Source organism: Rhinatrema bivittatum, chromosome 2, assembly GCF_901001135.1.
Source record: "Rhinatrema bivittatum chromosome 2, aRhiBiv1.1, whole genome shotgun sequence".
Lineage (NCBI taxonomy): Eukaryota > Metazoa > Chordata > Amphibia > Gymnophiona > Rhinatrematidae > Rhinatrema > Rhinatrema bivittatum.
The window spans coordinates 271,428,069-271,452,622 of record NC_042616.1 but is presented as its reverse complement, the minus strand read 5'-3'; the positions used below and the strand labels follow the sequence as shown (position 1 = coordinate 271,452,622).

Below are 24,554 nucleotides of genomic sequence, written 5' to 3'. Positions count from 1 at the left end.
GTCACGGTGGACCGATTTTTGAAAATGGCCCATGTTATTCCTCTTACTGGTCTACCTTCAGCACCAAAATTAGCTCGTCTGTTCATTCTACACGTCTTCCGAATTCATGGACTTCCCCAACATATCCTTTCGGATAGAGGCGTGCAGTTCACAGCACGTTATTGGAAGAACCTGTGCAAAAGGTTTGGAATACAACTTGATTTTTCTTCTGCTTACCACCCATAGACCAGTGGTTTGGCAAAATGGACTAATCAGTCACTTAAGACGTTTCAGCGCTGTTATGTGAACGAACAGCAAGACGACTGGTCTTCACTACTTCCATGGGCAGAGATTTGTCGTCATAATCACTGTATGCAGACTACTGGATCGTCACCCTTTTACTTGGTCTTTGGATGTCATCCTCTGATACCGCTACCTGTTGCTACATCCTCATCTTGCCCTGCAATGGACCTGGCCACTCAAAACTTGAGGAATCATTGGAGAAATACTCATGCCCTCTTACAGCAGACTGCAATCAAGGCAAAGAAACAGGCAGATAAAAAGCGAAGACCAGCTCCCCAGTTCCATCCTGGAGATCTAGTTTGGTTAAGCACCTGCAATCTTAGACTACTCAGATACATCAGTGAAAGGAGAAAAGTCCAAAGTGGTATAGTGAAACTGAAAGATGAAAAGGATCAATGTGTGGAGAGAGACGAAGAAATGGCAGAAATATTAAACAAATATTTCAATTCGGTGTTCATTAAAGAGGACCCTGGAGAAGGACCATCGCTAGTTAACAAGAAACTGAAGGGGAATGGAGTAGATGTAACTCCATTTACAGTAGAGAATGTATGGGAAGAGCTGGGGAAACTGAAAGTGGAGAAAGCCATGGGGCCTGATGAGGTTCATCCCAGGATACTGAGGAGCTCAGAGATGTGCTGGCGGGTCCGCTGTGTGACCTGTTCAATAGATCCTTAGAAACGGGAGTTGTGCCGAGTGATTGGAGAAGAGCGGTGGTGGTCCCGCTTCACAAGAGTGGGAAAAGAGGAGAGGCTGGTAAACTACAGACCGGTCAGCCTCACCTCGGTGGTGGGAAAATTAGTGGAGTCGCTGTTGAAAGAAAGAATAGTGAACTATCTACAGTCGGGAGAATTGCTGGACCAGAGGCAGCATGGATTCACCAGGGGAAGATCCTGTCAGACAAATCTGATTGACTTTTTTGACTGAGTAACCAAGGAATTGGATCAAGGAAGAGCTCTCAATGTCATCTACTTGGATTTCAGCAAGGCTTTTGATACGGTCCCATACAGGAGACTGGTGAATAAAATGAGAAGCTTAGGAGTTAGTGCCAAGGTGGTGGCCTGGATTGCAAACTGGTTGATGGACAGAAAACAATTTGTGATGGTAAATGGAACTTATTCTGAAGAGAGAGCGGTGTTGAGCGGAGTGCCGCAGGGATCGATGTTGAGCATCATTGCGGACGGGATAGAAGGTAAGGTTTGTCTTTTTGTGGATGACACGAAGATCTGCAACAGAGTGGACATGCCGGAAGGAGTAGAGAGAATGAGACTGGATTTAAGGAAGCTGGAAGAGTGGTCAAAGATATGGCAGCTGAGAGTCAATGCCAAGAAGTGCAGAGTCATGTATATGGGGTGTGGAAATCCGAAAGAACTGTATTCGATGGGGGGAGAAGGGCTGATACGTACAGAACAGGAGAGAGACCTTGGGGTGATAGTCTCTAATGATCTGAAGTCGGCGAAACAATGTGACAAAGCGGTAGCTAAAGCTGGAAGAATGCTGGGCTGCATAGAGAGAGGAATATCGAGTAAGAAAAGGGAAGTGATAATTCGCTTATACAGGTCCTTGGTGAGGCCTCACCTGGAGTATTGTGTTCAGTTCTAGAGACCGTATCGCCGAAGGGACAGAGACAGGATGGATACGGTCCAGAGAAGGGCGATCAAAAAGTGGAGGGTCTTCATCGAATGACTTATGAGGATAGATTGAAGAATCTAAATATGTACACCCTGGAGGAAAGGAGGAGCAGGGGTGATATGATTCAAACTTTCAGATACTTGAAAGGTTTTAATGATCCAAAGACAACAACAAACCTTTCCGTTGCAAAAAAATCAGCAGAACCAGGGGTCACGATTTAAAACTCTAGGGAGGAAGACTCAGAACCAATGTCAGGAAGTATTTCTTCACGGAGAGGGTGGTGGATGCCTGGAACGCCCTTCCGGAGGAAGTGGTGAAGACCAAAACTGTGAAGGATTTCAAAGGGGCGTGGGAATCACCGTGGATCCATAAAGTCTAGAGGATGTGAATGAAGAGAAGAGGCACGGGGGTGGCTTGCTTGCGGGAATGACGGCTACTACCTGGAGATTAATATCCGTATTCAATAAACATACACACAGTTAATGCGACTCCAACATTACTCTATGCTTCAACGGCAAGAGGAAATGTGGAAAAAAGGATTTGGATCCACATAAAAGCAGGGGAGTAGCTTGCTTGTTACGGCGGTTACTACCCCAAACCAAATAAGCCTGATACTTCACTTTCAATGCATAGCTCTCTGCTTCAACGGCAGGGAGAATGAAGAAAAGATGATTTATATTCAGACAACAACCAACAAGGAATGAATTATAGTCTGGGTAAACAAATAAGCATGGGTGTAGCTTGCTTGTTACAGCGGTTACTACCCCGAATCAATTAAGCCTGATACTTCACTTGGAATACATATCCAGCGCAGCTCACTGCTTCAACGGCAGGGGGGATGAAGTAAAGAGGATTTATATTCAGACAACCAACAAGGACTGAATTGCACAGGCAGGGTAAACAAGCATGGGAGTAGAGTGCTTATTATGGCGGTTATTACCCCAAACCAATTAACTAGATACTTCACTTAGATGCAGCTCCAGCACTGCTGTCTGCATCGATGGTGGGGGTGGAAGGGAATTGGAACCAAAAAGTTACTAATAAGGGTCCTGACCTCAGCGGTCAGAGTAACAGATAAGTGTGAAAGGTTGCTGGGCAGACTGGATGGGCCGTTTGGTCTTCTTCTGCCGTCACTTGATGTTTCTATGATCTCAGGTAAGGCTGTTATACTATCATTGGGTCCACGAAACGTAATACCAAGATTACAGTTGGTGGTTAATGCATCCTTAGAGGACAGTAATTTGCCAAGGGTCTTGAAACAGTCTGTGGCGAGCCTTATTGAATAAATGAAGTTGCACCAGCTATCGTCCTATTTCTAACTACCCTTTTTTAGCTAAAGTTCTTGAGAATGTTGTGTATTCACAGTTATTCAGTTCTTGAAGATGTGAGGGGGCTGGATAGGTGTCAGTTGCAGTTCAGACAATTATAGCAGCAGTGTAGGATGAGATTTTGAGATACAGGGATAGGGGAGTCTCTATGGTTGTGATATTAGATTTGTCAAGTGCTTTTGACCATGGCTTACTTTTAGAAAGATGTAAGCAGCTAGGATTTGGGGGGTAGAATTTGGAATTGATTGTTTTCTTTTCTGACGGGATGGGCATCTGTAGTAAGTGTGAGGGTTCCTTTGACATTATTTAATCTAGCTTGTGGGGTACCTCAGGGATCCCACCTGTCTCCTTTTGTTGTTTAATCTCTTTCTGCAACCTTTAGGCTCATTTATTCAAGAACAAGGGTTGGGTATATTTGTACTGATGATGTGCAATTATTGTTTCCAGTGGGGAAAGATTTGTCTGAATTGTTGAATAGAATAAAAGTAGGGTTAAAAAGTATCTTGGCGTGGTTTGAATCTCAGAAGCTTTTAGTAAATGAGGAGAAAATAGAATGGTTTTGTGTAGGGAGGGAGGTGGTTCTTAAGGAACCAGTTAGTTTGAATATAGGGGATATGTCTAACGAAAGAAGTCAAAAAATGAGGAATTTAAGGGTGTTCCTAGATGAGTCCTTTAATATGGACCACCCCATATCTCTGGTGGTTGAGAGGGTTTGGTTTAGACTCAGACAGGCAAGGAGATTTCGACCTTAGAGGTCTCTGTTTTCAGATGGGTTGTTCAGGCATTAATCTGCCTGGTATTATATTACTGTAATATTGTATTGGTGGGTCTTCCCAAAAAAAGCATAAAGTATTTATAAGTGGTGACAAATATGGTGGTCCATTTAATTTTTGGTGTTCCTAGATGAGTGAGTGCAACACCTTTGTTAAAGTGACTCCATTGGCTACCAGTTAATAAGAGAGCACAATTTAAGTTAATGATCCTGATGTATAAAGCATTAAATGGAGGGGGTGCTTTTTTTTTTTTTTTTTACAAGATAAGATTAGGAGTTATGGCCCTACTCGCAATTTGCGTTCAATATCAGTGGCTTTGGTATTGGTGCTGACCAGGCAAGAGATATGTAAGGTAACAAATAGGAAAAGGATATTCTCAGTTGGCGGCCCAGAATTGTGGAACTTGGCACCATTGGAGGTGAGAGTGGAAATGAATTATCTCAGCTTTAGGAAAAAAGTTAAGGCCTGGCTTTTTCCATCGTAGTTTGGGTCTTCATGAGTTTTAACTTGTAAGTGGACATTACTGACTAAGAAGGATATAGATTTGAAGTACTATTAAATGTTTTATACATTGTTTTATTGGGGGTGATTTTTAATGTTTATAGTTACATTGAATGTAAATTTTAATTGTTTTAACTGTAAACCTCTCTGGCCAGATCTGGAATCTGTTGTGCGGTATATAAGAAATGAGAAATAAATGTAACAGGGCATTCAATTCTCGAAAGATCATAAATCATTCAATAGTAAACTACACACTCTTTGTGATAGTGATTGTAAATACAGATGCCAAATCAGTAAAAACTCCATTTTCTTAGATCAGTTTTTTCAACAAATTTCTCAAAGTACAGATTTTTATATCTGTGGCGATCCCCTGGTTGGCCACCAGATGGCCAGATCCCTGTGATAGGAATTTTACAGCTAGAAGGTGATGCCATCCTATCAGCACCTCCCCCAAAGGCTGCCTGAGATGGGTGGAGCTTTTTCCTATAAGTGGGGGCTAGAAGGAGGTAAGGTGTGGTCTTTTGGTTTGGATCTTGGAGAGGAAAGAGCTCTGTTAGTTTCTTTTGCCTAAGTGAGATTGGTCTCTCTCACTAGGTGGAATTTTGGTTAAAGAAATCCCTGCCAGGCACTGTGTGCTAGTGTAGGGCTAACCTGAGGTTAGAGACATTTGTTTGACTGAGTTGGGGATTTTTGGCTGGAGGTAAGACCTGGAGCTTCTTGGAGATGGCCATCCCCTGGATCCGAAGGCCGGACAACTTGAGGACCTATAGGCACCCATCTAAGGAGAAAGGGGCTACAGTGATAGTGCTCACTCCAGAGGAGATCTTTGGCCATTAGAGGATTTTGGCTGTCTTTTTGTTTCTGAGGAGGATTTTGTAACCCCTCCTCAGCTGGGGCTGGGGCTATAGCAGCTCAGTCCTGAAGTGGGATATCAGACCTTTCCTTCTGACAAGTCACAGATAGTCAGACGAAGGAGAAAGATACTGGAGACTCATAGAGAGATCTCCACACAAAAAGCAACCAGGATACAGGCTGGGGACAGAGCCTTAGGTAGGATCTTTGTAATATACAGGACCCCCTCACAGAGTTATATCCCAGAGACTGGGCCTCTCCCTCACTCAGAAAAACAGAGGTGAGAAGCGGCTAATGAACCTGAGAGCTGGGCACTTACATATAGAGAAGAGGACAACTAGCTGTGACTGCAGTTTTGATGATTGGACATTTATGTAACTTTTTGAACAAAATCAGTAAAATATTCTTTGAACACTCATTCCTGTGTCTATCTCATCTGTCCTAAGTCAGCAACATCTCTTCAGAAAGCCAGACATGTGGTTCAGAGACTCACCCTACTGCCTGAACCATAAGCATCAACTCCCCTCCTCAGAAAGGATTCACCCCTGGGATTAAAACAAACAGGAGGGGTCAAGCTTCAGTGAAGGAAGTTCCTATATAAATTACTTTTGTGTCCTCTTGAAGAAAATGCCACTTCCAAGAAAAGGGTTACATATTTGCAAACAGGCACAGTTTTCCTTATATTCTTTCCACGATTTCACTAATAAATATATTGAGGAGGACTGTACTTTGGCACCCTGCTGGACACTTTCTGTTCAGCAGACCACATCCCATTCTCCACTACTGTCTGATTTGCAGTTGCTTAAATAGCAAATAGGTCAAATTAAAAAGTCTCAGTCATGAGTGGGGAAACAGTTCCTCCTTGGCTTTTAGGCGAAAATCGAGAACCTGTAGAATATGGGGAGGTTAACACTCGGCTTCCCAACTGCAGTGGGTGTGTGAACTATTAGAACCCTGTCCAAACTGGGAGGATTTAACCTTTTCATAAATAAAAAAAAAAAATTAAGCAACTTCTCTCCCATTTTATAACTTTCTTTTTTTAATCTAATTCTTAGACTGACTAACTTGCACAGACAAGTGATAAAGGTCTTACTGAAATCCAAATAGACCACATTGACTGCATAGCCTTCCCCCCTCCTCCACTATCTGCTGCTCAGTTCACCTCATCAAAGAACTGAATCGAGCTGGTTTGACATTTTCTCTTGTGAAACCATGTTGCTTAGGGTCCTAAAACCCACCGACTTCAAGGTATTGCACTAGTCTATCCTTCAGTATTACAGCTATTACTTTGCCTACTATTGATCTCAACTAACAGCTCTAAAGTAGATTTCTGCTTCCTCTTTGTTTTTGCCCTTGTGGTGGTTACTGCATTGGCCTTTCAGTTTCTTTGAATCTGCACGTCATCAAGTCCCATTGCCATATCTGCTTAGTTGTTCCAGTACCTTAAATTCTACCTTCTCAGCAAATGGCGATGCTTTCACTATAGTCCTTTGTCCATTACCTTTGCCTTTTCTTCTAGTGTGAATGCCAAGAAAAAGTATTCCTTTAAGATGCCTGATTTCTTCTGATCCTCTCTTTATGAAGCATATCATCCACTCTTTTAGTCTTTTTTTTTTCTTTTCATTTCTGTATCTAAAGAAAGATTTTTATCCCTTGCATTTACTTCTCTGTTTGAGCCTCTACCCATAAACCTGTGCTTCCTGTCTCTTTTTTCTTTTTCCTGGTAATTTTACCTATATTCCTCCTTTATATTTCTATATTTTCTCAATGCTATATTTAGCTTTTTTTTTTTCTCTTACTTCTCTGGTGAACCATAATGACGTTTTGTGCTCTTACCTTTTGCTAACATGTCTCACATACATATTTATTGCCAATTCAGTACTCCTTTTTATTGCTGTCAATAGTTCCCCTTTATCTTCTAAATCTCTTATTCCTGTCAAGGCTTCCTTAACATAATCATTCATTTTCTTTGGTCTTCTACAATCTGAGACCCTTGTTTTGCCCCACGGTTTACATTGAGCCATTCTGTGGTCACTGGACTCCAAGTTGTCTCCTCCCATAATCTCAGTGACACTGTCAGTACCAGTACTAGGTCCAGTGTTAACACGACATGAGTGGATTTCTAAACTAGTTGCAAGGATTGTCATATCCCCCTACTTCTTGTTGCTCCCACGGCTGGTACCCTTTTTTCTACAGCTGGTAGATTTAAGTCCCCCAGTGACAGTGCCTCTCTTTTGCATGCTCTCCTTTGACCAACTTCGGTTGTGCCCGTATCTACCCCTTCCCTTTGTAATGGCGGCCTATAGATTACACCTGCATAGATATTAGACCCCTCAAATTTCTTAAAACAATCCACAACACTTCTCCTGCTCCTTACTCATTTGATATCTCAATGGCTTTTATTTTGCCCTAATATAAAGTTAGCTCTCACCCTTTTTACCTACCACATCTTTTCTGAAAAGAATGTCTTGGTATGATCACCTCCCAGTCAATACAAGATGGCTAGTTTTATCCTTTCCATATCAAAAAAATATTTATCCAAAGTAATTTTATAATGTTCCTTTTTTTTTTCTGGAGGTATTGAATCCATGCAATATTTAATTATTGTTTCTTTAGGATATCAAATCATTCTTGTATTATTGCCATTTAAATTCTGTCTCCCACTTTCATGCAGCCTTAATACTGGCACAATTTGCCATATAAATTAATGAGAAAAATAAGTTGGTCTCCATTACTGATTGTCTCAAACGCTCACTCTCCCTTCCTCTGGGCACGTCCCACCAAATCTTTTTCCCTTTTATTAATCACATTCTTCTTCACTCTTCCATCTTCTCTTTCTTCCCACAGACCTTTTTCTTCACCCTTTCCCCCACTCCTGCAGATGGTCTGCTCTAGCTCCCCTTTACCCTTTCTTGCACCCAAATATTTCATTAGATGACCTTGTTTGATTTTCTTGTTCTTTCCTAGGCATTTCTTTGCCCTAGGACAGGATATATAGTGCTGAGATTCCTGTGCTGGCGCTGGATGAGAATCTTCCTCTTGTGGGATAAGTGATACAGGACATGTGTTCATTAGATGCTTTGTCAGTGAGAGAGAGGCTGCTACTTTGAGAGTGATAGTGGCAGGGCTTTCCCTAGAGTAGGGTGAAGCAGAACAACTGCCCTGGATCCCAGTTCTCATCCCCCATGTCCTCCATGACCGAATTTCCCATTGGCATGAAAGCAGTGCTTCTTTCCTGTATCTTTTATCTCCTCCTCTGCCAACTTCTGTCTGGACCCGCTGGCCCTATGTTTTCACCCTTCAGATTGAATGAAGCCAGCAGAAGAGGAGGAAGATGCAGGTAAGAAATTCTGCTCTCCTGCTTGGTGGGAGGGAAGAAGGAGAAGATTGTGTAATGGCCTGTATGGGGAAGAAGACACAGGAGATCAGTAGAATTACTTTATTAAACAGTATTTTAATACAAAAGTGTTCTGGCAAAAATATAAGTGATACAGAGACAATAGCATAGAGTAAAAACAAAACTATTGCTAGCAACATGCTTACATATAGAACTGCAAAAAGAGAAAGAGATAAGATCAGTAACATACTAAGGGCTGGATTTTCTAAAATAGCAGGCCTTTGAGAATCGCGAGGGGTGGGCCTGCGAAAGCCGGTAGTGATCGCACCATTGCGGTGTTACTGCTGCCGGCTTTCACAAGCCAATAGCGCCACCGTGAAAGGAGATGCTATTGGGCACGTTGCTGGCGGCAATAAGGCTTCTTACCTTTTCGCCGCCAGCGATGTCCGCCCCGACTCCTCCCCTTCCGGTGCTGACCGACCCCGATCTAGGTATCTCGCGTGAAAAGTCCCTTTTCGAGTGCAGTCCAGTTAAAAAATGACCCCCCTAAATTATGGCTTTACTTCCCTTATTTCGCCCCTAAAATATAAGTAAAATAACCTCAATGTTGACCGTGCAAGGTTTAAGGAATTCTTTGCTGAGGTGTGAGGATGAAACTGCACAGGGAAACAGATCTGCATCTAGCTGACTTCATCTGTTCTGCAGTCAGAACTGAGAACAATGCCTTTATACTATACAGTGCACAGATATGTACAGCTCAGAATCCTTTCTCAACTTAAGCTATGAATTCTGGGGTAGATATTCAGAATATGGTAATCACAAATTGAGAGAGTACGGACTCCCTACTCTTCACATCACAACATACATAGGGAACCCTATAAATTCATTTTTTATATATAACATTAACACTCACAATTTACTGTAATCTTATAACAATTTCGTTGTCAATCTTACTAATTATTAACAGCTATTAACATAATGCATACAAATCATTTTTTATCATTTTATTAATTACATCCATTGATGTTTATAATAGCCATACAGTAATACAAAGTCATGTGCAACCTGATGTACATAAATATCCAAACTTATTTAGCAGCAGTATATTCACATCTAAAACCATATACCCACTACATTCACTCATCCACATACACTCCCCACCCATTAAAACCCATCTGTTTCATTTTATTAATTCACCACATGTTATTAACTTAAAGTGCTTAACATAAATTGTTATTGAACCCTAAAGAAACTCTTTCCACGGGAGCAGTTCACAACGTCCCAACAGGGATCCCCGTTTCGCCGCAGCTTCCTCAGGGGACAAATCACTCCCACTTCATCCGGAAACGACGAGGCCCTCCGACCTTCCACCCTCCAGAGTATTGCACCTAAAACACACTTCCTCCACAAGTTCAATCACCGGCACTGTTGCACACCCTTTTGGCAAAATCACCACCTCAAATGCGTCTTCAGCATTTACTAGCTTATTCTGGTTATTCCACTTATCAAACAATCCGCTTTGTGTGCCTTATATTCAATTTAGCAGGCGCCGAGAGAATTTTTCAATAATGAAAGCATAGCAGACCCATAACGCCATCAACCGTCTTAACAACCAACAACTCTTTCTTGACTGCACCTCGGGAGCGGGGATGGTCTGGTTATGACTATGAAGGCCCCCGAAGTAGTCCCGTGGTGAGGAGAGCTTATCCTCACAGATGGCCTGGGAACTGTACCAGTCTCCAGGGGTAAGCATTAATACATCTCTCTGTTCCCAGGAAGACCTGACCACCCCTCCTGCCTCTCTGTCTGTGTTGGCATCGGCTATCATTGAGGTGGTCAAAAAGATACATCAGGCTATGGATAAAGTAATGTGAGGCCTCGGTGCTCTATTATCGAGGGTGTCTGGGTCATCTCTGTCTGAAGTCCAGCTGCTGCTAGAGTCCCTTTAAGTGCCTGGCAGCCTAGTCCTGGTGCAAGTTCCCAGAGGGGAATAAGTGGCAGCTGTCCTGATGGTGATCTCCAGCCCATGGAGGACGAAGCTTCCCTGAGGAACCAAAGTTCCTTGGGTTCCAGGCCCTAGCTGACAAGTACTCCACTCTCTGAAGCCGTATCAGCAGGACCAGTACTGTCTGGGTCTTCACTATCTGCCTACCAGTTGGGGTCTGGCTTTGAATTTTCCTGGTGATATGACTGCAGATCCAGTGATGTCTTGATGAAGAGGGATCAACGGGTCTCCCCTCTGACCCTTCCCCTCCCTCAGAAAGAAGGAAGTCTGTCTTTTTTTTTTTTTTTTTTTAAGGAATGCTCCTTCACCAGCTTTGTTTGAAGAATAGCGGAAGCCATTCCATTTACTTTACTGATAGAGGATGAGACCTGAAATAAGCTGGAAATCCTCCAGTTCCTGGAGCCCCCTAAGAAAGTCATAGAAGTCCCAGTTCACAAAATCCTTCAGGAAGTGAGATTAGGATGTGTGAGAACCCCCTTCTCCGTGGCTCCTGCTAACAAGAGGGTAGACACAATTTATCTTGTTCAGAAGGCTCCCAGATTAAAAAAGAGGTAGTTATCATACCAGTTTGTGATAGGAGAATCCGTTCTCAAGAGGGCCAAGAGGATGGAGACCCACTCCTTTGTGCCCTCAGGGAAAGGTTTAGAATCTTGAATATTCTTGGGAGGAAGGTATTTCAGTGAGCTATGCTAAACGCCTGCATAGCCTCCTGCCAGTTCTTTATGGGCCAGTTATATACATGACTTATTGAAGCAGATGCAGGAGATGGCTGAGCAGCTTCCTCAAAAGTAGCACAACACCCTTCGGTCACTGGTGGAGAAGAGAATGGAGTGTAGAAAACACATTCAGGTGAATTTTCAAACGTACGTGTAAAAAGTAGCACTTGCTCACATAAAATAGCACATATTCAGATACATACTATTTTCAAAATTGCAACTTACATGTGTAAATCAGGGACTGCGAATAAGTTTGTGCCTGCTAGGGGTGTTCCAAGGCAGGGCCAACATTTATGTGCATAAGCTGCTATTTTTAAACCTGACAAAATGACGTGCATATGTCTTTTACTTGCGTATATTTACTTCTGCTATTTCTGGTGTAAGTGATCATAAACCATTAAAGTGAAAAATAAAGCCTGGTTAGAGGGTCAGGGTACAATGGAGGGGGAGCACTTCAGAATGAAGAACCAGGAGGGTCTTCACGAGCTGCAGGTGGACTGAGCGAATTGATAGACTAAATGATAAAACTAGTTATTTTATTGCTGTGTGCATGTTATAAAATAGATTTACGCGTGTACAAGCCAACTTATGGGGGGTAACAGTGTAAAATTAACGTGATAAAATGTATATGCGTATCATTGTAAAATTGGAAGTACAAATACATGGGTAAGTTGCACACATTTATCTGACTAATTTCCAACTTATTTCCCGCTACTTAGATGGACAGATTTGAAATTATTTGGATAAGTAGCAGCACTTAATCTTGCTATATTCCAATAAATCCAGCTAAGTAGCAGCAGGACTATATAGCCGGATAAGTCTGGAAAGCGCTACTTGTCCATCTAAGTAGCGCTTTTCAGACTTATCCAGCTATGTGCCGCTACTTAGCTGGATAAATTGGTATTTTTATCTGGATAAGTCTGAACTTGCATGGCTTGCAGTTTTTACATACACAAGCATTTGTGTGTGCATATGTACTTGGATTTTATAATCTGCACATATCCTTTCTGCGTTGGTTATAAAATACAGTAGCAACTTTGTGTGCGCCCATGTACACATGTAAATGGGCGGATGCAAGCAGTTTTGAAGTTTGGGCTTATAGTCTGTTTTTGAAATGGCATTGACAGTTTCTGTGGGAATTGGCGCCCACAGACTCACCTGGCTGTGGGCTTCAGACCTCCAATCTGAGTTCCAGGAAAGACTCGTGGAAAGACTCGTGGATGTCCCGTGCACTGGAGAGAATCTCTTCGGAGATAGGGTGAAAGTAGCGGAAGCGCAGATCCATGAACACTGTGTATAATGCTTTAACTGCTCTCCACGGCCACTCCAGATCTTCCCTCCTCTTCTAGGAGGTACCCAAGAATGGGGCAGAAGGAGCACTTTTTCTAATCAAAGATGTGCTGTCCTCCATCCACTCGGTCCCATACTCAACAAGCCCCTCGTGCCCGTCGTCAGCAACAGCAAACCCCTAAGCCACAGCTTAGGGGTTTGCTGTTCAACACCTGGGATGAGATTTTGACTGGATCACAGAGCATATGGCCTTCATCCCTGTACCCATGCCAGAGGAGCTTCCTTTGAGAGGCAAGGTGAGGTCTATTGTAAACCATTAACCCAGTGTAATTTCGGACATATGGGTCCTGAGCATTGTAAGAAAAGGGTACAAATTACATCTATAGAGCCTTCCTCCAAATCACCAACTTGACTTCAGTTAGGGTCGCTCATCAGGAAATGTTGCAAAAGGAGCTCTCCTCCCTCTTGGAGGCCAGTGAGGTAGAACTCCTTCCACCAAGTGAAAGAGGGTGGGGATTCTACTCCAAGTACTTCCTGTTTCCAAAGAAAACAGGAGGATTGGTTCCATCCTAGACCTAAAGTCCTTGAACAAATTTCTCAAAGGAAAAAAGTTCAAGATGGTTTCCCTGGACACCTTAATTTCCTTTCTTTAAAAAAGGGGGATGGCTGTTTGCTCTCAGTCTTGAGATTGCTTACATCCTTATAGAGAGAGTCCCTTGTCACAGGAAATATCTCAAGTTTGTAGTGGGAGACCTTCACCTTCTGTATTGCATGTTGCCTTGTGGTCTAGTGTTAGCCCCGTGTGTATTCACAAAATGTCTTGCTGTGCTGGCAGTGCTTCTAAGCAAACTGGGGGAGCATGCCTGTCCCTATCTGGATGATTGTCTGGTCAAGAGCACATTGCAAGCAGGCAGCATAGAATCAATGTTCAAAACCATCTGAGTGTTGGAGTTACTATGGTTCGTCATTAACTACCCCAAATCCCATTTGAGCCTGTCATCTCAATTGGAATTCATGAGAACTCTGCTAGACATGAATCGAGCAAAAGTTGTCCTTCCGCAACAGAGGGCTGTTACCTTGATATCCACAGTGGAAAGGATCCTGAGGAGTCAGCAGACATCAGCATGGGACATGCTGAGGATGTTGGACCTGATGGCTTCAACTGTCCATATAAGTCCATTGGCATAACTCCATATTTATTTATTTAGTTAACAAAAATGTATATTCTGCTTGTTCCATGGTTCATAGCAGATTCCATGGTTCACAGCATATTCCTTCAAAACACACACAATAAATAGCACTCATACATAAAAACACAGAAAACATACCTCATAGACAATAAATAACTCATAAAATAAAAGCCACTGCAAATCTAGAAAAGATAAAAGCAAATTAAACTCACATCAAAAAATAAAAAAAACAGGATAAAAATCTGACAAAATATTGTCATATTGCCTCCACTATAAGACTTCTGGGAAAAAAAAACTTTTTTTCAATACTTTCTTAAACTGCTTTGTATATGACATCAAGCGCAGCTGTTCTGCGAGAGTCTAATGGACCTTCAAATCACAGTGGCTACAGGCCACTCAGAATCTGTGCAACATCATCCTTGTTACACAACGTTTCAGGGACTTCCTTTTCACATTTCTACAGCTGAAATTTTTACCATGGACTTGTCTATCCGAGATTGGTGACCCATGCAGAGGGGCTGTAACCCCAAGGTCTGTTCACATGAAACATCATCAAATAAACTTTCTAGAGCTAAGGAAGATAGGGTATGCTCTGAAAGCTTTCAGAGATTGGTTGGCAAGCAGAATAATCTTGGTTCAAACAGATTATCAGGTTGTGATGTTCTATATTAACAAGCAGGGAGGTATGAGTTCTGACCTGTATTAGGAGACTGTCTAGATGTGGGACTGAGCTATTTCTGAAGGGATGGTCCAGGGTGCCATTTATTTAGCAGGTGTACAGAATGTCCTCTCAGACAATCTAAGTTGGATCTTGGAATCCCACAAATGGTACTTGGACCAGGGGATAGCAAACAAGATATTCCACAAGTGGGGCACATCTGCAGTAGATCTGTTTGCCTTCCTTCAGAAAAGGAAGACTCCACACTTTGTTTCAGGAAAAGGGCACAGAGCAAATTAGCCTCAGATACCTTTGCCCTCAGTTGGGGCAAGGGTCTGCTGTACATGTATCCTCTGATACCACTAGTTGTGAAGACTATTGAAGCTGAAGAAAGATCTGGGGATCATGATTTTCATTGTCCCCTTTTGGTCAAAAAGAATTTGGTGCCCACTCCTCAGGGAGATGACAATCGGGGAACTAATCAGGCTGAGGAATTCGCCAGTTCTTATCACTCAGGATCAAGGCAGATTGTCATCCCAGCGTTGGGTCCCTGGCTCTTACTGTCTGGATGTTGAGAGGCTGACATCATTCTGAGGATTTCTCTCAAATTCTTTTTGCTTCAAGAAAGGATTCTACTAAGAAGTCCTATGTGTTGAAATGGAAGAAGTTTGCCTTGTAGTGTGAGCAAAAAGCCCTAGGTCCTTTCTCCTGCTTCACTCAAAAACTACGTAATTACTTTCCACATCTCCCTGAGTTGGGTTTCAAGACTAATGGGCCGATACAGTAAGACGCGCGGGAGAGCCGGCTAGCGCCCGCTCTCCCAACACACACCCAGGCCACTCTCCTGGGCGCGCGATTCAGTAAATAAGGATATGCAAATTAGGGCCCCCAGTAAAAGGAGGCGCTAGGGACACTAGCGCGTCCCTAGCGCCTCATTTTTGACAGAAGCGACGGCTGTCATTGGATTTGACAGCAGACGCTCAATTTTACCAGCGTCTGTTCTCGAACCCGCTGACAGCCACGGGTTCGGAAAACGGATGCCGGCAAAATTGAGCGTCCGTCTTCCAACCCGCGGGCAGATTTTACATTTTTTATTTTTGAGGGCTATGGCTTGGCTGCACATTTTACTTTCTGTATCGCGTGGGACTTAACTAATAGGCTCATCAACATGCATTTGCATGTTGCGGGCGCTATTATTTCGGGGGGGTTGGACGCGCGTTTTCCAAGCGCTATTACCCCTTACTGTATAAGGGGTAAAAATAGAGCGTCAAATACGCGTCCAAATGGGGGCTAATGTGCGCTTGGCCTGAGCGCACTTTACTGCATCGGCCCGTCTGTAAGTCTTCACTTCAGTGCAAGTGGCGCCTATTGCCAGCATGGATAAGACATACCCATTTACGTACAGTCTTCGGTTGTCTGGTTCATGTGGGACCTGCTTCATCTAAAGCTTTCCATCAGGTCTCCACTGTATTTTGGGACCTCAGTGTGGTTCTGATATAGCTGATGAAAGCTCCCTTTGAGCCAACTGCACTCCTGTAACCTGAAGTAAACCTGGAAAGTCATGTTTTAGGTGGCAGTCACATCAGCATGTAGGATAGCTCCAGGCTCTAGTATACCAAGTTTCATCGTTATAGTGGTTCTACACATCCACCCTAAGTTCCGGCCTAATGTGGTTTCAGAATCAAATCTTAACTTGTCAATTGTCTTTACAACATTCTTTCCCAGGCCACATGTCCATCAAAGAAAACAAGCACTGCACAGTTTGGATTGTTAAAGAGCCTTGGTCTTCTCCCTGAAGTAAACTGAAACCTATAGAATGTCCACCCACCTTTTTGTTTCTTTTGATGCTAGCAGTCTAGGAATTGCTGTTGCCAAACAGACTATCTAATTGGCTAGCAGATTGCATCTCCTTCTGTTATACCTAGGCAGGACCAAATCTGATGGGTCATGTCAATGCTCACGCTGTCTGAACCATGGCAGGGTCTGTAGCCCTCCTAAGATTGGGCTGTATGTGGAGGAGATCTGCATGATTGTGTCGTGGAGTTTTCTCCAAAAGTTCACATCACACTACTGTTAGGACAAAGATTCCTGATGAGACAGCAGATTTGGCCAGTGTGTCGGCCAGTGTGTCCAGATTCGGCCAGTGTGTCAAATTTGTTTGAGGTGTAGAACCCAACTCTGCTCCCTCCTAGGGCTGCTTGTTTTGGTCCAGACTCCTCCTCATAGGTAATAGGAAAAAAAGGCTCATTGCCAACAAAAATAGTTGGTGTAACCAATGGCACTTTGTTGTTGTTTACCTCTTCTCCCCCCCCCCCCCCCCCATTCGAGGCAGTCTGTAGCTAAGGATTTCACACATGCAAGAACTGCCATCCTGCTTGTTCTTGGAGAAAGCAGAGTTGATTACTTGAAACAGATGGTCTCCAAGGACAGCACAATGTCAGTTCTTATGAAACTCTTTCACCTCCCTTTGTAATTGGCTTCTCCTTAAAATGCTAAGGAACAAGACTGTGAAGGAATGGATGCATGGTATATTGGCATGCTGGGCAGGCCCAATGAAGCACAGTCAAAATTCTAGAAACTTTGACATAAATGTTCTGGTATGGGCTCAAGCGGATGATGTCATGCATATCTGATCAATAGTGACATACACTTTTCCTCAGATAACACCTGTTACAGGTAAGCAACTTTGCTTTCCCTCCCCCTCATTTTTTTTTATCGCTATCTAGCCCTGTCACTGTAACAATGACAGCATCTTGGATGAGGAGCATTAACTGTGTTTCCTTAAATAAGTCAGCAGGCATCACTGTTGAGCGATGACGTGCACTCACTTTCCCTCAGGTGCTTTGCTTCCTCAGCAGCATACGTTTTGCTGTTTGTTCAGCCATCTTGGCTGAAATATCTGTGGAGCTAGCTCACAATCGGGCCAATACAGTAAAGTCCGCGGGAGAGCGGACGAGCGCCCGCTCTCCCGGCGCGTGCACCGGCCCTTCGCCGGTGCGCACGATTCTCTATTTAAATTAGGTGACGCGGTAGATCCGGGTTAAAGGAGGCGCTAGGGACACTAGCGTGTCCCTAGCGCCTCCTTTTTGACAGGAGCGGCGGCTGTCAGCGGGTTTGACAGCCAGCGTTCAATTTTGCCGGCATCTGTTCTCGAGCCCGCTGACAGCCACGGGCTTGGAAACCGGATGCCGGAAAAATTGAGTGTCCGGTTTTCGGCCTGACAGCTGCGGGCTGAATTCAAATTTTTTTTTTTTTACTTTTCGGGACCTCCGACTATGATATTAAGTCGGAGGGTGCACAGAAAAGCAGTTTTTACTGCTTTTCTGTGCACTTTCCCGGCGCCGGAAGAAATTAGCGCCGACCTTTGGGTCGGCGCTAATTTCTAAAAAGTAAAATGTGCGGCTTGGCTGCACATTTTACTTTCTGTATCCCGCGTGCATACCTAATAGGGCCATCAACATGCATTTGCAAGTTGAGGGCGCTATTAGGTGCCGCGGGTTGGATGTGCGTTTTCCTCCCCTTACTGAATAAGGGGTAAGGGAAACCGCACGTCCAAGAGTAGGCTAACAGTGCGCTCCATCGGAGCGCACTGTACTGTATCGGCCTGTATATGTCATCATCAAAGCATTGTTAAAGCTGCTGATTCATTGGTCACTGCATCACAAAGCGCCAGCTGAGTACGAAAGGGTTTTGATGAGCCGTCGCAAGAAGCTGTCAAATCACATTATTTGACTTTCCTTAGCCCCTTTAACAATGTAAGTTAAACCGCCCTTTATTAAACAATAGATTTTGCAGAAGTTTCAAAGGGGCTGATTTGCCTGATAAATAGTTGATAGCTCTTCTCAAGGTGCCAAAAGGAAGGAAGGAAGAAAAGAAAGAGAGGAAAAAGTATTATGACTTGCTACGAGCGATATCAAATGTATTTTCAAATAATGTTCTAGAACCCTATAGGACAGTTTAAAGGACTTGTCTTTAATTAAAAGTGCCATACACTTAGTAGAAATCTATGTGAGTTGAGAAATTGATTTTTTAAGGGACAGCTGTGAGTTTTCTTGAATGGGGTAAATGTCACTCTGTTCATATCTGGGCTTTGCTGCAAGTCAGGGCTTGTACTAGTTCACCAGGTTGTCATAGAAACGCAGCTAACTGTCACCTCAACTCAAGCCGCCTGATGGTTTTATTTGTAGGTTTGCAGGATTATTAAAATTTAACAAATTATTGATTTTCTTTTTATTAATGCTGGCTGGTGTTTACCCTGGCAGTTCAGGCAGCATAAAGCTTTTCTTTGGGAAAAAAAATGTGGTTTGTTTTTTTTTAATGCGAAACTCAAATATATTAAATGCATTCTGTGCTTTTTTTTTTTCCCCCTTCTTGTCCTTTTTTTGGTTTAAAATTTTATATATATATAGGCTGCAGCAATAGAGTACTCTCAGCAAATTGCATTTTACAAATCATTTTCCATTTCCTTTGTTTATAGCAAGAAAAAAATACCCTCACAAATTCACCTTTAGCCTGACTTTAACTTAACATAAGACACCTGTCAGAAAAGCATGAAATGGTACATCAGTGTGCCTAATATTTAAGTTTTCATTTTATTTATGTGCTGTGAAGCCTGCCAAAATGCTTCAGTGCACTGAGTTTTGAAAATGTATATTTTTTTATGTGCATGTGCGAAGAAAATTATTTAGTTTTCACTCATAAACGAGACAGGCAAAACTTATTTACATCAGCTTTATCTGTTGACCTGTGGATGAGTGCTTTTATGCAAAATAGTCTGGAGACTAGAATTAACTTTTCACATTGGTTGCACATTGGAAGTCCATACTCCAGCAACATCACAGAGGAAATGTTATTAGAAGAGGTGCACAGAATTCAATTTGGACTGCACACACACATTTAATTCCTGGATGCACCCTTAAAACCAGGCATCTGTTGAGCATAATCTTTTAAAATTAGCATTTTTTAATTGTCATACTTCATATACCAAAAATAAACATAGGATTTTTTTTTTTTCATTTTGAAACTTTCATCTACTAAAAGCAGCTGTAATTAACTGATTCCATGTAAGCTGACATCAAGTGCTGTAATTCTCATTGTTACAAGTTTGTACAGTGTTGTTGGATTGATTAAATTGAGTTACTGCTTAGAGTGCTCTTTAACCTTCCCTTTCAGAGACGAGAACATCATTGGTTATTGACATCCCTGTATTTATCAATCTTGTTTACTCTGCTAAGGCTTTCGACTAACGGTACATTCGTGTAGCATTAAGTAACCAAGAATGAAAAAAGATTCCCCTCAGAAACCTGTTATTCCGCCATGTATATGCTAACCTGTCCTATGTTATGCCTAACTCTAGCTTAGTAATTAAGATATATGTTGTATATAGTGACATATTTCTGAATATAGCAACATTAATGATTAATTATGAAGTGGTTGAACTCCTTGCTCAGAATAGAGCAGTATGGCCAAGTAATGGTTCTCTAATATCCGTAAACAAACCTGAAACACATTTACATAAAATGGTTGTTGGCGAGGGAAGAGGCAACATCACACACTCTGGATAGACTTTTTGAAGGAGCATTTTTTTTTCCTTTTCTGTCTATATTGAATAACGTAATTGCAAAATGAAATGTTAAGGGGGAACATTCAGGAACTAGCACTATCATTTAAGGCTGAGCTGACAATGCTTGATGAAAGTGCTAGCCAAATACCATGTGGAGAAGTCAATCTGATTCCGAGCTTGGGATTTCTCCTGGCTGGACTGGCCCTAGCTGTGCTCATGGTTGCCACATGATATGGGAGTTGGATGGAGATGGTATATACCAGGCAGCACCTCACAAGCCTACAGTGAATACCAGTCTGCTTACGGGAACTCTTGTGCCATGCTTTAAAGAGAGTTGGTGCTGAGGAATGCCACTGAAAATTGGTTATTGTGGCAGCTTGGATGTAAATTGGATAAGGTGTAAATGGAAAGCTGCAAAAGAAGGCCCGTGTAAGTTCAGTTTCAGGCCTTCTCATAGCGTGGGCCGTGTTCTGAATAACTTCTGATTTGGCTTGGATGCTCAAGGAGAGAAGATTGCAGATCTAAAAATTTTTTGGGGGGGAGGGGGGAACATGGGAGGAGTCAAATGTTCTAACGGAATAGGTAGGCAATCATATGCACATCATTCATAAATGAGGGAGGAAACCCTAAAATGTATTGCAAGTTGGCTTCAGCGATAGTGATGTCTTCTTATTAAAGTTACTGTGAAAGCACCGAAACTGAAATTGTTTAATGCTTTTAAAGCATAATTGTCTTAGTATGACATTAAAAGCCTTCACAGTTAAATAATGTGCAAGAATTATTTTGCTAAAGTGATGTTGAATAATTTTGATTTTTTTACAGTTTTTTTATTTTAAACATGTCAACTGCGTCCCTGACCTTTAAATAAAAGCAGCTGAAAGTGGTGTATAGCTTAAAAATACAAGTACAAAATAGCAGCATGATGATAACAAAACAAGACAGTGAATACATAAGACCACCCGTTAAATAGGAGGGATTCTTTGCCTAGCTCTCTGTTCAGATTGGCAGTTTCATGTCTGTATTGCTGTTGGAGATGGATGAAAATTACTGGTTTCCTTTTTTTTTTTTTTTTTAAATGAACAATTAGTTTTGCTTTGTTCTATCTCTGGTGTTGTAACACCTTGAAAAGGTCCTTTTTTCTTTACAATCTCTTTAAATTTGTGTGCTTCAGAACTGTGGCTTGAAATGCAATGTACGTTTTTGCTGCTTTGCCATTTTCATCAGCTTTTTTGTTGTTGATATGGCAACACTTCCCACTAATCCAGGTATGGCCATGGCCCCATGAAGATTGGGCAGGTCTGAGTAATACTAGGGAGCTTCTACAAACTGTAGATTTCTTGCACAAAGACAACTCAGTTTATTCTCCAGACTCTTAACTTCAGAGCCTGGGGTATTTTCACATAAAAAATATTGATGTCCAACAGAGTAATAAATGGTGAAAACCAACAGTTTAGCTTAGGGGTGGCCAACTCCAGTTCTCATGAGCCTCAAACAGGCCTGGTTTTTAGGATATCCACAGTGAATTTGCAGGAGCTAGATTTGTATGTGCTGTCTTCATTGTATACAAATCTCTTTCATCATATGCATTGTGGATATCCTGAAAACCAGGCTGGGTTGTGGCTCTTGAGGACTGGAATTGGCCACCCCTGGCTTAGCTAAATGCTTTCACTTTTTACTAATTAGCATTTAAATCACAGTCCACAACAGAGTAACAAGATTGTAGAGTTGGCATACATCAGCTTCAGTCAGCAAGTGTAGTCTGCCAGATCCAGGGGCTGATTGACAAACTGCTCACTGTTGCCTTATAGGGTGAGTTGGTTTTTCCCCAGAGGAAGGCAATGCCCAGTAATGCCAAAATATGGAATTCTTGACAAATATATTTAGACTACCTGTTACCGAGTATCTTTCCTAAGATCTTTTCTATTACTTTCATTTGGCATTGAGTTCAATTAATAAGGATCCTTTCCAAAGAGACTAGGTTTATTAAAAACTTTGGCAGAGATCTGTGCTACCTGCCTCAGGGGTCCAGGTCTTCCCAGTCAAGACCTGGTTCTGGCACACTTATTTTGGTGGATTCAGTTTTTACCACAGTTCAGTATAGAATGATTGTCTGCTTTTATTTAGTGAATGTAATCTTTCCTGGCTTCTTAGAAATATATGGAACATCCTTTTTTGAATAAGGCCCATATATGTTAAAGACATTTTTTTGTTGTTTTCTTATAATACAGGAAGATGAAAGTGAAGATGAGCCCAAGCTAAAATATGAGAGGCTTACCAATGGGGTGACTGAAATCCTACAGCAAGATGCGGCCAGCTGCATGACTGTACATGAGAAGGTATAGTGCTCGGGTACTATAGAATTTTACATTTGATTGATATGTGTGTGTGTGTATGTATGTATATATACATACATACACACACACACACACACAGTTAGTACTGCTGTGTTTAAAAAAGGATTGGATAAGTTCTTGGAGGAGAAGTCCATTACCTGCTATTAATTAAGTTGACTTAGAAAATAGCCACTGCCATTAGCAACATTAACATGAAATAGACAGTTTTTGGGTACTTGCCAGGTTCTTATGGCCTGGATTGGCCACTGTTGGAAACAGGATGCTGGGCTTGATGGACCCTTGGTCTGACCCAGTATGGCAGGGGTGGGCAATTAATTTTCCCATGGGGCCACATGAGAAATTGGGATGGTTTTAGAGGGCCGGACTAATATAATTAACTCAGTTCTCAATAGCCCTACTTATGAAAAGACAGCAGTTTACCACCAATGTATGTCCTCTGAGAAAACACAACAAATAAGACCGATACAAACGCTTACATGCTAGCAAAATATCTCATCTCGGTAACAGACACAGAACCGACCTAACATACTCCCAGGATCTGTAGTAATGCACATAAACTAATCCGCACACAGTTACACCTGTATTATGGAATACACTCAAACAGGAGCAACCCTATCTATGAAAAGGCAACACTACAAATATTACATCAGACCCTAAACACCAATACACCTCTTATTAGGAAAACAGAACTAACAAGCAGCTATAGATCCCCAAACAGAAATAATTGTAAAACTATACTAATAAGCAGAATAAATGTTTCAAAACAGCTATGAACAGAATAACATCCAACAATTAAAAACTCATAAAAACTATTAAACATTCTCCAAACACCAATAAAATATTTCAAAAAAGCAGACATCACACAATTAAAATGGCAGTCAAGAAAAATAAACTTAAAGCCACCTTTACTTACCCCCTCCAGCAGCTCTCCTACTCCCCTTCCCTGCAGGCCATGGCATACACCAGAAGCAGCAGTAGAAGCTAAGCTCTATACTTATGGTCCTCTTCCTTAGTGCCCATGTCTCTCACATACACACCATACCAGTCATGCCCCCATGACCAGTTTCTGTCTCTCACACACCAATCATCTCCCAAACAGTCTTTGGCACACACACACCAGTCACCTTCCTGAACAGTTTCTCTCATGCCATACACACACACACACACAGGCTTCCCACTCCCGTGTTCTACTTGCATATATGGTCTTCTCACTCTCATAATCACTTTCTCTGTCTCTCTCTCTCTCTCACACACACACACCAGTCTCTCACTCCCATGTTCTCTTTCAGATATACCGGCTTCTCCCTCCCATGATGTGTCTCACACACACCCGGGTTTCTCACTCCCATGCTCACTCTTCACATGCACAGGCTTCTCATTCCCATAATCACTTTTTCTCTCTCTCTCACACACACACACACACACACACACACACCAGTCACCTGATCTCACTCATGCATACACACACACACAGGCTTCCCACTCCCAAGTTCTCTTTCAGATATACAGGCTTCTCCCTCCCATGCTGTGTCTCACACACACCCAGGTTTCTCACTCTCATGCTCACTCTCTTCACATGCACAGGCTTCTCATTCCCATAATCACTTTCTCTCTGTTACACACACACCAGTCTCTCTCATTTCCATGCTCACTCTCCACGTGCACAGGCTTCTCATTCCCTGAATCACATTCTTTCACATTCACACACACCAGTCTTTTTCTCTCACACACACAGTCACCTTACCAAGCAGTCTCTCTCTCTCTCATGCATGCACACTCACCCAGGTTTCTCACTCCCACAACTCCAGGCTTCTTATGCTCATGCTTTCCCACATACCCAGACTTCTCACGTCCATGCTTTTTCTCTCACACACACACACATCAGTCACCTCCCTGACTAATGCCTCACACTCTCACATACACATCAGTCATCTCCCTGAGCAATCACTTTCATTGTCTCTCACATACACACACACACACATCAGCTCTCTGACCACTCAATCACACACAGGCTGGCTGGCTGCTTCTCACTCTCTCTTACTCACTTCCTCTTCCCCCTACATATGTCACGGAGTT

General features: G+C 42.4%; 1 protein-coding gene across 2 annotated transcripts in view; it reads left to right on the top strand.

Moving 5' to 3' along the window:
• The window catches only part of VPS41 (VPS41 subunit of HOPS complex), a 413,500-nt gene that overhangs the window by 44,045 nt on the left and 344,901 nt on the right, over window positions 1-24,554 (top strand). For both annotated transcript variants that reach the window (XM_029589524.1, XM_029589523.1), the window contains exon 3: window positions 22,353-22,460. In XM_029589524.1, coding sequence (XP_029445384.1) covers window positions 22,353-22,460 — 108 coding nt within the window. The remainder of the gene's footprint in view (window positions 1-22,352; window positions 22,461-24,554) is intronic.